Source organism: Rhipicephalus sanguineus, chromosome 10 (assembly GCF_013339695.2).
Source record: "Rhipicephalus sanguineus isolate Rsan-2018 chromosome 10, BIME_Rsan_1.4, whole genome shotgun sequence".
NCBI classification, from domain to species: Eukaryota; Metazoa; Arthropoda; class Arachnida; order Ixodida; family Ixodidae; genus Rhipicephalus; species Rhipicephalus sanguineus.
The window spans coordinates 45,671,564-45,685,033 of NC_051185.1; the positions used below are offsets into that span (position 1 = coordinate 45,671,564).

A 13,470-nucleotide genomic window follows, 5' to 3' on the forward strand; every position below is an offset into this window, starting at 1 on the left:
TTATAGAAGCAGTCGTAGCCTTCTTACAAACCACTAGACTGGATGCACGTCTTTAGATTTTCCCCAGCGTCATGAACTATATTCTCATCTCCCTACCTTACCACTGTCATTCATCACTCCTTCGCTCCCCTGTCCCCCCTCCCCAGTGTAGAGTAGCAGGCCAGAGCAAACTATAGCTCAAGCCGACCTCTCTGCCTTTCTGTAAATAAATTCTCTCTCTCTCTCTGTTTACTTTTTACCCTGGAAAGCCGGGGACTACCACCCTGCACACGACTATGGCTGTACTGGAAGTTGATTAAAGTAGGTATGAGTGATACATAAAATGATCAGATGTAACTTGCAACAATCGTCATGGATGAGTTAAGTATGCTGGAAAACGTCTAACAATGTCAATGTAGTAGTATGTGCCCCTGGAGACTGAATATACATTGTACCAGCCAATTCTGGCCAAGTTAAAAAAAAACTGTGCGACATTGAGACCAACGGTGTCCTTCCGGTAACTGCCTTACTCAAACTAGCGAACTTCTCTGTTAGTATTGATTGCCTAATTAATGTAAACTGCCTAAATAACCAATTACATGCACGACTGCTTAAGCTCACGTCAGGTTGTGTACCACATCCAAAAACATCATTTTGAAAAGGTTCCAGCTTGCTATATTTTTGGTAATTTTTCTGCATTTAAAAATTGCAGTCCTGAACTAAAAAAAAGTACGAATTGATTTGACATAAGAGAAGAAACATTCATGCCAGTGATTATTAATTTTGGTAATTAGTTTTCACTAATGAGACAATGAATGCTGAGAAAAGTTAGCCCATTTGCAAAAGGCACTGCCTAACAGAACACCATTGGGCCTATCTTCATATTTCATTGTCGCTTTTTGAAATTACCTTAGCCCGACTTAGCTGACACACTATAATGAAGTTGTATTTGTGTCCTCAGATGCAACTTCAATGCAAGGTTTTGCACGTTGCACTTTTGTTGTTGATGTGCCAAGCATTACTAGGCAAAAAGAATACAGGACATCTTTGGCAAGTGTCTACAGCTTTGTCAGGTGTCAACAGCTCTGGCGAATGTACAATTATGGTGGGAGTCTACAGCCTTGGCGGGTGCCAACAGCTCTGGCGGGAGTCTACAGCTCTGGCAGGTGTCCACAGCTTTGGCGATTGTCTGCAGCTCTGGCGGGTGTCTACAGTTTTGGTGAGTGTCTACAACTATGGTAGGTGTCTAGAGCTCTGGCGGGTGTCTACAGCTCTGATAGGTGTCTACACCTCTAGCAGGTTTCCACAGCTCTTTCAGGTGTCTAGAGCTGTGGCAGGTGTCAACAGCTGTGGCAGGTGTCTGTAGTTTTGTCAGATGTCTACAGCTAGCTGGGTGTCAACAGCTCTGGTGGGAGTCTACAACTGTGGTGAGCGTCTACAACTATGGCAGGTCTGCAGCTCTAGCGGGTGTCTACAGCTCTGGCAGGTGTCTAAAGCTCCAGCGAGCTCTGGTGGGTGTCTGCAGCTCTGGCAGGGGTCCACAGTTCTGGTGGGTGTCTATAGCACCATCTTGACTTCACTTGGAAATGCAGCCCAGACGGAGGAATACACGATGCAGGAGAAAGCCTGAATCTATTTCATTTTATTTTTCCTCTATGGCCACAGCCTGCATTTTATACAAGCTCTTGTGCTGACAAAAAAAAAAGAAGCAACAACGTTTCTCGCCACATCATGCACGCACGCACACACAACAAACACGCACACACACGCTGGAATGTCTCCCGCTTTCTCTGGGCAAAAAATAAATTATAATGACTCCGAGAAAAATACACTATGGTACGACAAAGATCGGCACAGCTCGAAAAATGGTGCGGCTAGGGTTCCTTCGATGTCCAGCCCCGCGCCCAAACTACTTCAGGACGGCATAGATTCACGAAGAAAGAAAAAAAGGATAAATTTGATATAAGAAAAAGTTGTCGGAACGAGAAATGTCACAAAAATTAATCCCAACATATGTTCCTTGCTTTGCATAGAGAACATCATTCCTTCTCAGCGCTGATTCGAACGGTGACGTTTAAAAAGACTCATCCATATTTTTTTCCTAGTCCACAAGACGTTACTGCAACGCTTGATTCGACCGCCAGCGCATCTCTCCTAGAGCCAACTAACGCGTAAAAGTGAGGCGAGAGTTACTAAATCACTATAAAAAAAAGCCTCGGGGTATGCTAAAATGCAAAAACAAAGACGACGAAACCAACAGGATCCGCGCGTCTTCACAAAAGATCGCCATCTTTTCATCATGCACAAACGGCCATTCGGACATTATATAACTGGACATCACCGGAGGAAGGCGCTGGCTAAGAAAGCGCCGCTTTCTTTCTTTTTTTTTTTTTCTTTAACCACCAACACTACTTCCAATCTATTGCACACTCATGCTTTCACTGAAAGCTCCACCTCACTACCGATCCAACACTTTGAGCACATGCACGCTACGGTCCGTCGAAACGCAGGGTTGCCAACGTAACGTTAAACTGCTCTGTGCACGCTGCCAGTCCGACGACCCTTATAGCATTATACCAGCAGTAATTTAATTTCAACTGGTGTTTAGCAGACCGATTTCATTTTTCGAGCGAAACTGCTGTGCATCGACAGTGACAAAAAAAAAAGAGGAAAGAAATGTAAAAGAGTGACAACAGCGCGAAGGAGCTCGAAAAAAAAAGAAAAGATGTGTCTGTGTAAGCAACAACGGCGACTAGTGGTGCGAGACGTTGAAGGCGGTTCCGACGCGGAGGAAGAACTTGCGTAGCACTGCCCGTATTGCGGGCTTCACCTCCATGCAGGTCAGCTCGCACAGGTACGGATAGTAGACCGAGGCATGGGCCCGAAACTAAAAGAAAAGGAGAAGTGCGCGATAAGAATTAATCTTGCACAATTAAAGGGGCCAAGACACAGCCACCCAACAATTTACGGTTTTCAACGAAAAATAGAAGTAGAGGTGTGCCTTTACATACATGAAAAATTGACTGTACAAAAATATTTCAGTGCAAAATAAACGCTATAAGTTGCTGGCAACCACCATTTTGCCGTGATGTGTGTGACACATCATGTGCTGCCTGGAGCGCAGCCGTCAACTTCTACCAAGGTTTCAGCCACTGCAAATCGTTCAATTTAGATGCCAAGATGAATAAAGCATAAACAGCTCGACTGCATGCAGCTGACCACACAACGAAATTGTTTGCCAGAATGCAAACGCTCACACAGAAAGCAGATTTTTATGTCACGGTTCGCTAGTGCACCCGTGCTGCCCGGCTATCAGGCCGATCGCGTGTTTACAAGATATTCAATTATAAATTAAGTACTTGACCAAATGTGATAAAATTTCGCCACCTTGTTTGTGAACACACAAGGATTAACCCACATCACACAGATTGTGATTGATAATTGGGTCTCACGGCCCCTTTAACCTAATCATTAACCCTTTGAGGGTCGAATTTTTTCGCGAAATGCAGTCCAAAAATGTGTAATTTTTTTATTGCTGAAATAAATTCTTCAGACGATTCTATTTAAGAAAAAAATTGTCTAAATTTTTTTTTCGTGACCGTAAAGTCACAAAAAAATCTGTTTTGTTGTTACATACATATGGTTTATTCGTAGTAAAATCAAGCAGAATCCTAAAAAAAACGCTTCGCAGTTTTTTATGAATAAAAATTATGCATTGTATTAAACATAGCTCACAAACATACAAAAATAAGCGCACCAGAGTACGTTTCCGGTTAAAAACGCTCGTGCTCTAACACTAAAAACTTTTCAGCGTGTGATAGTCTTTGAAGCATGGCTCCCCGCGCACGCGTTTCAGATGTCGCTCCTTGATCGTCATCGGAGTCTGAACTCGTCAAAAAATCCTTGTCTGACGAACTGAAATCCAATGAATCAGATTCTGATCGGCAATTGGGGAATAGTGCGCATCGGAAGAATCGCTGCTCGACTCACCGGCAGCAGCGCAACCGACGCGCGCTTCCATAGCGTGAGCGAACTGCGTCAGTGAGCGCACGGAAGAAAACTATGGTTCTGCGCCCGTCCGGACAGCAAAATGAGTGAAAAAGCTACAGTAATACTTCGTCTTATCGCCAACAAGACGTAGTTAGTTTTTCCGAGAACCCAAAACAGGAAACGCAATCACGGCGGCGTCGTTTGTGTAATTTAGCGCCGCACGGAAACAGATGTAATCGCGCGCCGGGGTGCAATAAATGAGAGAGTAACAAGCGGTCACCCTTTGAGAGATTAGAAACCAAACAGCCATCATCTTTGCGGGCGCAAGAAGCGAAAACCACCCGAAGGACGAAACCGAAACGAGCCGGACCGCGTGCGCGCGTTCTGATGCGAGACTACAAGCCGCCGCGCCTCTTTGGAAAGAAAAAAAAAAAGACGGAGAGACATCGGCGCATTAAAAAAATTACACGTATTCCCGAAGCGTGGCAGCACATTCTAAGCAAGAGAAATGGGAGAAGGCGCGCGTTTGAAACCAAACCGCGCCGCGGGCGCTCTCGGTTGCGCAAGCGATAGCCGGCGCGCGGCGCGCCATTTTGCGAAGCATAAAAAAAGCAACAACGGAGAGACATCGGCGCATGAAAAAAATTCCACGTATTCCCGAAGCGTGGCAGCACATGCCAAGCAAGAGAAATCATCGAAAAAGGCGCGCACTTTAAACCAGCTGCACCGCGAACGCGCTCGGATGGGCAAGCGATAGGCGGCGCGCCGTTTTGGGAAGCGAAAAAAAAATACAACGGAGAGACATCAGCGCATGAAAAAAATTCCACGTATTCCCGAAGTGTGGAAGCACAGTCCAAACAAGAGAAATGATCGAAAAAGGCGCGCGTTTTAAAAATAAACGTTATGCCGTACATGTACGACGAAAACCCTTTGGTACCAGGAAGCTTCTGCCGTACATGTACGGCGAAAACCCTCAAGGGGTTAAACTAAGCTTAGCTGCAATGAAAACAATATGAAACCTTGTGTTAAGATTTCAGTATAAAGCTATGACAGTGTAATAAAGACTCCGCCATACCACTCCCATAATAGTTTCTACTGTGCAGGTACGATAATGCAATGCTTCGCGAGATTGTACGCTCACCCGTTCGTCGTCGAGCCGCTGAACGCGCGTGAGGAAGAGGAGAAGCAGGGAGTCCCATGACTCCCGGTGACTCTCAGTGGCCAGTGCCAGGTAGTATTCGAGTGCTTCTCGGCACACACCGATGAGCCGGTCCTGGACCGTGTGCCATGCCTCCTGGCGGCCATCGTCCCGGTACATGCGAAACAGGATGCGCAGCACACAGGCCAGGCTCTGTGCCTCCTGCATGCACCGCGTCACAGGAATGTCACACAGTGTCACGCCTACAAGCGGCGCTAGTTAACACACCCAGGTTTACATGCACAGAGGAGGAAGAAGACAAAGCGGGAAAGACAGGGAGGTTAGCCAGTTCTCAGACCGGCTGGCTACCCTGTGCTGGAGAAGGGGGTACGGGGAATAAAAGGTTATAGAAAAGAGACGTTACAAAAAATAAAATGAAAAGAAGAAGAAGAAAAGGGGAAGAAAAAAAACAATACGATAAATGATGCTGGTTAAATTCTGCCTCCAAGAGCAGTTGTCTGCAAGGAACGCAAGAATGCTCTCAAAGTCCTTCTGTGCCGAGTATGGTCTCGGCCAGTGTCCTAAGACCCTTTCCCATGACAATGGGCGATTTTCAAGTCTTATCTAACACTTCTGAAAGTTCTTTTCCTGGCTCGCTGAAGCAAGGACACTCACAGAGAAGGTGGCTGACTGTCTCTTGAACAGACATGACCGATAAAGTGGATAGGAGGATGACCGCCGCCGTAGGTCACTTGGTAGAGCATCGAGCGCATTTTCCGAAGGTTGCAAGTTCAGTCCCTCCCGGCATCAAGTTGTCTTTTCATCTACTTCAGATTCTTCAAATTTATATCATAATTTCTAAAATAGTTAAAAGACTACACATGGCGTCCCCTATACCTACCTTGGCTTCATGGTCTGTTGGTTTTCATTAAGGTTGTGTCTAACAAAAAAAAAAATGAGCCCTGGACGAATTTCCTTTCGTTAGTTCAAACAGTGTGAGAAATACACAAGCTACATTTTGTACACCACACCTGCACCTGCCAACTTTCAAACTTGTGCCGCACGGCCTTTTACAGGTGGCGCAGGTTTCTGTTCTGTTCCGTAATCCATTTTAACAGTTTTGTAATCCGTTATAACACTTCTGTAATTCATTCTAACCATCAACCATTCCCTAACATTTTCTAATGCACCAGTGACATAAGAACGAATAATGGATAACACTCAGCAAAGCCTAGAATGTAAGACAAGTTTGCGCACTGTATAACAATAATTGTTCGAAACCACGATATGATTCCGAAAGATGCCATAGCGGAGGGCTCCAGAAATTTCGACCACCCGGGGTTCTTTAACGTGCCCCCACAATAAAAAAAAAAAAAAAAGGAGTCGCTGCAACATACCTGAGTGAGCAGGTTGGGCTTGACATTGCCACGGAAGCCAGCACGCCACAGGAGGTTGCGTTGCTCGCTGTCGGAGTTGAAGGCCTTGGCGAATCGGTGCGACTCAAGCAGGCAGTCCACCAGCTGGAGCAGTTGAGCCGACGTCAGGAAGCTGTACATGCCTTGCTCCTCCTGCTGTTGCTGCTGGTCGAGCGACAGGGAGCGGGCGAACCGCTCGGTCAGGTGACCCATGCCACCCGGCGCTGTCGGCTGCTGTTGCTGTTGCTGTGATGGTGCCACTTCTGCCTGTGAGGGTTAATTAAATTCTGGGGTACTGCATGTCAAAATTACAGTATAATTCTCAGGCTTGTTGTAGTGTGGAACTCCAAATTAAAGGCACACTAAAGGCAAATACTAACAATTTATGTCAGAGTGAAAGATCAATGCTTGAGAACGTCTCAAATGTCAATATTATATGCAGCAGTGCTTTAGTAAACTAGGAATTAAGGTAAATGTAGGACATAATTTGCACCGCCAGTGGAAGATTCTGGAACACAAGGCCGATGATGTAGAAGGGCCTCAGTACAATTAATCACAGGTACTCAAACTACCCTTGACAGAAAAGAACATTCCAGTGCATTACAAGTCGGAATAAAATGCGACTAGTGTGTTTCAATTTGATTCATGCAAGAAAGAGCTTCTTGACGATACCCTGATTTCATTTTTGCCGGGCTGTGCTCCACTAAAGCCCTTTGCTCCGTTGCGCCGGCTGTCAGGCAGTAAAGCAAGTAAAGGGCGGGCAGAGCTACGTCAGGAGGCCGTTCTCAAAGGCGGGCGGTTTGAAATGCACTAACTTAAAGACCACTATAATGGGATTTTCTTTCAAACTAAGTGTTTACTTGGCACGAGTCAAGCAGTGCAACGTTTCTAGAATGCTATTTCAACAATCAACATCGACTTAAAGGGGTACTGACACAAATGTTCTGCCCTCACGTTTGTTAGCTGCAATGTGTTGCTGGGGGCCTGTGAATCACAACATGGCACATCGTTTGCTGCAGCGTGCAACAGATAATTAATTACAGGCTCCTCATTACTGACCAGTGTCAGTTTTGGTTTCAAAAACAACAAGTCACCGGGTGCAGTGCTCGATCACGTCAGCACACAGAACTGTGACGCACTTCCGCGTGGTTCGCGAGCAGCCACCGAGAAGTAGGCTGCTGGAGCGAACGCGGCAAAATAACATGGCGGCTATGACGTCATTATAACTTGTTGCAGCGTGGTCACGTGAGGGCAATAGGGGGTCACCGAGGTCACCTTAGAGGGTGTCAGTAGCGCGAGGGTGTCGATCGCTCATGTAAACTTCAACATTCATTTAAAATACCTTCCAAGCTATTATTCGCTGTTGATATTTTACATATGATACACATATGTTCACAGGAATCGATCCTGCAGGCTATATCGGCCGCAAAATTTTGTGTCGGTACCCCTTTAATGTTCGCCTTTAGTGTTCCTCTAATCCTTATATGGCACTTGTCCTGTTTTCTTTCTGCCTGTATGTCTTTTGATGCTTTATAAGCATTGTGTCTGTTCCAACTCGCCCAGCTAGCTTTCTACCTTGCCATGGTTTCGGCTGCCTAGGGTTTTTAAACATGCACCTGAACCGAAGTACATGAGTGTTCTTGCATTTCAATCTGATCGACACATGACAGCTGGCCAAAAAGTCAAACCTGACACACTGTTGATGATGCGCTTGATGCATTGTCAACAGTTCATAGGTGTATAAGGGGTACCTGGTGCACCTGAAGCACTCTTATGATTATGCGCTGTTAAGCCCCAGGCTCAACAGGGCATCATCACAGTTGCTATGCCACTACAGCGGTAGCTTAATCCATAGAATGTTTCGGCCACACTTTGTTGTGAATTGCAGCTTTTAACGAATACAATAGTGCATTTGACTTTTTTTTTTTCTAACCAGAAGTCATTAATACATATGAAAATAATCAGACACACATCACTGTAGTTACCTGGGCAGCTGCGAGGTTCTCTGCATCTTCTTTCCGACTTGTAGCCGGGAAGAAGACAATGTTGTCGATTGTCTGAATGAGCTCCAGCTGAACGACGCACTTGATCTTCAGGGAGTTGAAGAGCACCTCGTCCTCTGCACACGCATGCATGCCAGGGTTTCATGGTTATTCACAGAATCTGACAAACCTAGCAGCACTCACAGAACTATGTACAGGGTCATCCACATCTAAGGTCAACACCTGATTAGTATTCAAGACCTCACAGAAGCTGAAAATAATACGGAAAATTATATTGTGTCTATCGACACCATGATTAGACATCATATAACGAAAATTTCCCTCGTGAAGTAGTGCAATCGTTCTAGTTTTACAGGATTGAATAGTAATGAGACGTTCAGCTTAGATGTGGTCGAGCCTGTACAACTTCACACTATTGCAAGGCTCATTTGAGATTTACTGACAGCCTTCTTCAAAACGATTGTGGGATTGAGGCATGCCCGTCACCAGTGCACGGGGTTTTCGCTGATTTCTGCCATCCACATGTCCGATCATGACTGTCCCCTCCTCCATGGTCCTAAGGTGCTGGGTGAGCGGGGGTGACGTTAGCCTCCCTCACCCGGAGCCGGATCTCGATGGTGGCGTCGCATGCGTGTCTCGCAAGACGTTTCGCGCGTGGCGGGGAGAGACTCTCTCTCTGGACATCGTAGGGTAAGCAAGTGTTTTCTTTCCCGTCTGTTGGCTCCTTTGTTCTTGGGGGTCGTTTGAATGGAGTTTGCTAACGGTGCCTTGCGCCAGCGGTGAGCACTTACCTTATGTTGTCCCTTCCGAACGCTTGGCCGAAGAGCGGTGCAGTGTGCTTGCGTGTGGTCATACTACGCCAAGCCGCACTTATCAAAAGCCAACGCGAACGGAGTCTGCCCTCCCTTGAGCAATCGGGCCTAGTGGTCGCTGATCGTGAGGGTACGCAGCATTGTCGCAAGGGACCTTTTCCCTTAGCGGTGTGTCGCCGTGAGCCATTGCCCACGGAGACGTGCTAGCAGTGCCCATTGTTCTGTACAGTAGAATCTCGATGATACGATCACGGCTAATACGAATTTCGGGATGATACGAATTTTTCTGTGGTCCCGGCCAAGGCCCATTAATTTACAACGTGCTTGAGTACGGTTGTTACGAACTGATTTTTGACCCGCGTCGTTTGATACGAATAAACGCCGCCCTATCCAACGTAACGTTGGCCCCACCGACGGCCGCGGAAGATAGCAGTGTGCACTTACGGCGCTGGAATGCGTGCGGCGGCGCCAGTTTGGCAGGTTTGGCACATTGCCAGCGCCGCCGGCGAGCAGCGCGCGACAGCCTCCAAGATCTGCGTGTATCGGAGGCCGGAGTGTGCCTTTTGCTTTCTCTTGAAGATTACAGATGGCGCTGGCCACGTTTTTTTTGTTTGTTTTTCTTGGTGCGGAGGCAGGCCGGCAGGCGGAGACGCCGGAGAGGGAGAGGCACGGCCCGCGGGAGCTTCTTTCTTCTATGCGTGCCGTCGGACGGAGTGGTCGTTGCTGTGCTCGAGCCCGCATTCTTGCTTTGTTGTGATTGTGCCTTTTTTGCCGAGTGGCAGCAAGCTATGTCTCGCAAGCGGAAAGCCCTCTCCTTTAAGGAGAAACTGGACATTCTTCGAAAGGTCGATGAGGATCCCAAAAGAAAACGCACGGAGTTGGCTAAGGAGCTAGGCCTCGCAGGGACTCAATAATGAAGAATGTGCTTTCATTCAACGTCAACGCGAGGCAAGCGAAAACAGCCCAACACGTGAAGCTTGAAGAAGCTCTTCTGACCTGGTTTAAGGAGGTTACTGCAGCTGGTGTGAACATCGATGGCAAAGTGTTGCGTGAGAAAGCCGACGAGATCGCACTTGCTCTGCGCATCGACGGATTTCAGGCCTCAGGTGGGTGGCTGCACCATTTCAAGACGAGACACGGTCTCGTTTACAAAAGCGTCTGTGGGGAAGCGAAGAAGGCTGACGAGACCGTTGTTAGCGACTGGCTCGCGAAGCTGCAGTCACTCATCTCTGGGTATGAGCCTCGTGATGTTTTTAACGCAGACGAGGCTGGCCTGTTTTTTAACCTTCAGCCTGAGAAGAGCCTTTGCTTAAAAGGCGAAGCGTGCCAAGGAGGCAAGAAAAGCAAAGAGCGAATTACGGTGCTTTTGTGCTGTAACGCCGACGGGTCGGAGAAACTTAAGCTGACGGTAATTGGAAAATCCCAAAAGCCTCGGTGTTTCAAGCGCGAGAGCCATTTGCCGTGCGTCTATCGCGCAAACAAAAAGGCGTGGATGACGGCGGCCCTGTTTGAAGAATTTCTGTCGCTCCTTGACAGAAGGATGGCCTGCAAGAATCGGAAGATTGTTTTGATTCTTGACCAGTGCGCCGCCCACCCGAGGCAAGTAACGCTCCAAAACGTCAAACTGATCTTTTTGCCCGCGAACACGACGACGCACCTGCAACCGCTTGACGCTGGAATAATAAAAAACCTCAAGCATCATTTCAAGGGCCTTCTTGTGCGCCGCCTACTTGCCAATATTGACAGAAAACACGAAGGAGACCTGCGAATAAGCCTCCTGGACGCCATCCATTTTATCGCTATGGCTTGGGATCGAGTAACGCCGACTACCATAGCAAACTGCTTTGCGAAATGCGGCTTCTTCAGGAGTTCCGAAGAGGTGCCCTCAGAGCAGGAAGAGCCAATTGAGGGTTGGGAACTGCTTGATGCTGGGTGTACAGCTGAAGACTTCTGCACGGCGGATGACAACCTCGCCACTTGTGGTGCGCGCACGGTGGAGGATATTGTTGAGGAGGCCACATGCGAGGTTGCCGATTCCAGCGATGATGGCGACAACATAGACGAGGGCGATGGTGAAGGACCACCACCGGCGGCTGAAACGCTGCACGCGCTCGACGTCCTGAGGCGTGCTATGGCCGCTGATGAAATCAGCGACGACACGTGCACGCGTTTTTACGGATTCAAAGAAGTCTGCTGAGTGACTTCGCGAAAAAAAAGAAGCAGAAAGACATTAGAGATTTTTTCTGCAAGAAATAAATGTTTTTTTTATGTGTTCCTAAAAATGAGTTTGCCTCTGACTGTTAATTTAGCTAGTTTTACATGTGTTTCGGTGATACGAATTTCGGCTAATACGAATATTTTTCGTGACCCCGCGGGATTCGTATCATCGAGATTCTACTGTATTTCCGCCCGTAGCGTGGTTAAGCCTCTTTGCTTTTGGGAGCGGGCGTGGTACGTTTTTGTGGTACGCTAAGTGTTGCAGATGTTCTAGAGCAGTACTGTGTACTTGCCGCACTGCGCTCCAAGCCCTCGTTGCCCGAACGCACGTGTGCAGCGGCATGCTAGTGCACGCGAGACGACGGCAAAGTGGCCCTTTGGCTCGCTAAGACCGAACCCACGCTAGTGGCCGCAGTTTGGCGAGATAAGTACGCACTATACGATGTAAACAAGCAACTTGTGCAACTCTGCTGTTCTTTTTAAGTAAGAAAAACTTGCAAATATCCGATGCATGTTGTAATCTATATTAAGCAGTTAATTAAATGCTATGCAAGTATAAATGCAATGTGTATGATTCTGTTTATATTCATCGCATGCAATGTGAATTCTCATGCAAAATTTTTTTTTGCACCATGCAACTTTATTTTATGCAGCATTAACGTTGCTGTTTCTGCCTTGCCATGTGCAAATGTATTTCTCACTGATGTGCAGCGATTGAATGACCTGCACAGCCAAGGATTTTTTATGTTAGGGTTACACTGCGAGCATTACAGTGTATGACCTTTACAAGAAAGTATTTCGAAGGTCCTGAGCACTCCGTTACAAAGATATAGTATACATGATTTAGCAAAAAGTCCAGCGTTATCTTTCATCACTGGTGTCTTATGTATGTTCCAAAATATACGGCATTATTTGTAGAAAGAAAATCTTAATCGACTCGTATTGTAGTAAAAAGCTAAAAACATAAAAAATTTTCATCAACTATGAGGCTTTCTTTCTGAGAAACTGTATTGGTTTCCTTCTTAATTTTGTGTTACAAAACATGTGGATGACGCTTTTATATTAATGTTACCCATGCAATCTCATCGGATAAGAATTTTTTGCCATGCAAATGGCAACGACATTCCACGTTATGTGCTGAGCAATAACTTTGCAACAGTGGTAAGACGACAAAAATATGGTAACGGAAAAAAAAAAGCTTAACAATGCACACGCGCTAATAGGATGCAAAGTCTGCGCTTTCTTGCAAATGAAACTGGTATGATGTACACAGTTAATGTTGAAGGAATCGCTCCAGAACGTGCACTTCTCAGCAACGAAGATGAACAAGAAACTCACTTGATCTTGTGTCTGTCTCATCCTGACTGCTCACAGCTTCTTGGTTTGTGCTGCCGTCTTTGTTGGGCTTCCACGTGAGCAGGCTGGCCAAAAAGTAAAAAGAAATAATGAAAAATATAACCTCACACATCTTGAACTATTCCTTCACACGTGTCACACACGACTATGGGCTGCAGAAACCACAGTCATGGATCTCAGGTGCAATACAATCAACACGCCCACTCGGCCACTCTCGCAGGACCAAAGCTACAGACAAACAAGCGGTTTAAGAACAGTGTTCCCAAGCATACGTAAAACTCCTTACGTATGCAAAGAAATAGCATTTTTGGCACTGAAGATGCCCACAAACTAACAGTCAAGTCTGCAAATATCGAATACTAGATTCCAATATAGAGAAATTGTTACACGCTCTTGCAAGAACACCATGCAAAACTATGGTACTGTATTAAATGTGCATCTAAATTTTCTTCACCTTTGCGTAAGTATATAACAGAATGCTGAGCCATTAGGCACCCCTGTAAGTGTGCTTCTTCTAACTGGCACGCATCACTTGCGTCATCAGAAATATTCGTGCCTAC

General features: G+C 46.5%; 1 protein-coding gene across 2 annotated transcripts in view; it reads right to left on the bottom strand.

The window, feature by feature from the left end:
* Window positions 1-1,605: 1,605 nt before the first annotated feature.
* The window catches only part of LOC119371787 (brefeldin A-inhibited guanine nucleotide-exchange protein 1), a 63,850-nt gene continuing 51,985 nt past the window's right edge, over window positions 1,606-13,470 (bottom strand). For both annotated transcript variants that reach the window (XM_037642246.2, XM_037642245.2), the window contains exons 24-28: window positions 12,893-12,975; window positions 8,508-8,641; window positions 6,505-6,789; window positions 5,111-5,329; window positions 1,606-2,866 (exon numbers count right to left, since the gene is read on the bottom strand). In XM_037642246.2, the coding sequence (XP_037498174.1) occupies window positions 2,732-2,866; window positions 5,111-5,329; window positions 6,505-6,789; window positions 8,508-8,641; window positions 12,893-12,975 (856 nt within the window). In that variant the 3' untranslated portion in view covers window positions 1,606-2,731. The remainder of the gene's footprint in view (window positions 2,867-5,110; window positions 5,330-6,504; window positions 6,790-8,507; window positions 8,642-12,892; window positions 12,976-13,470) is intronic.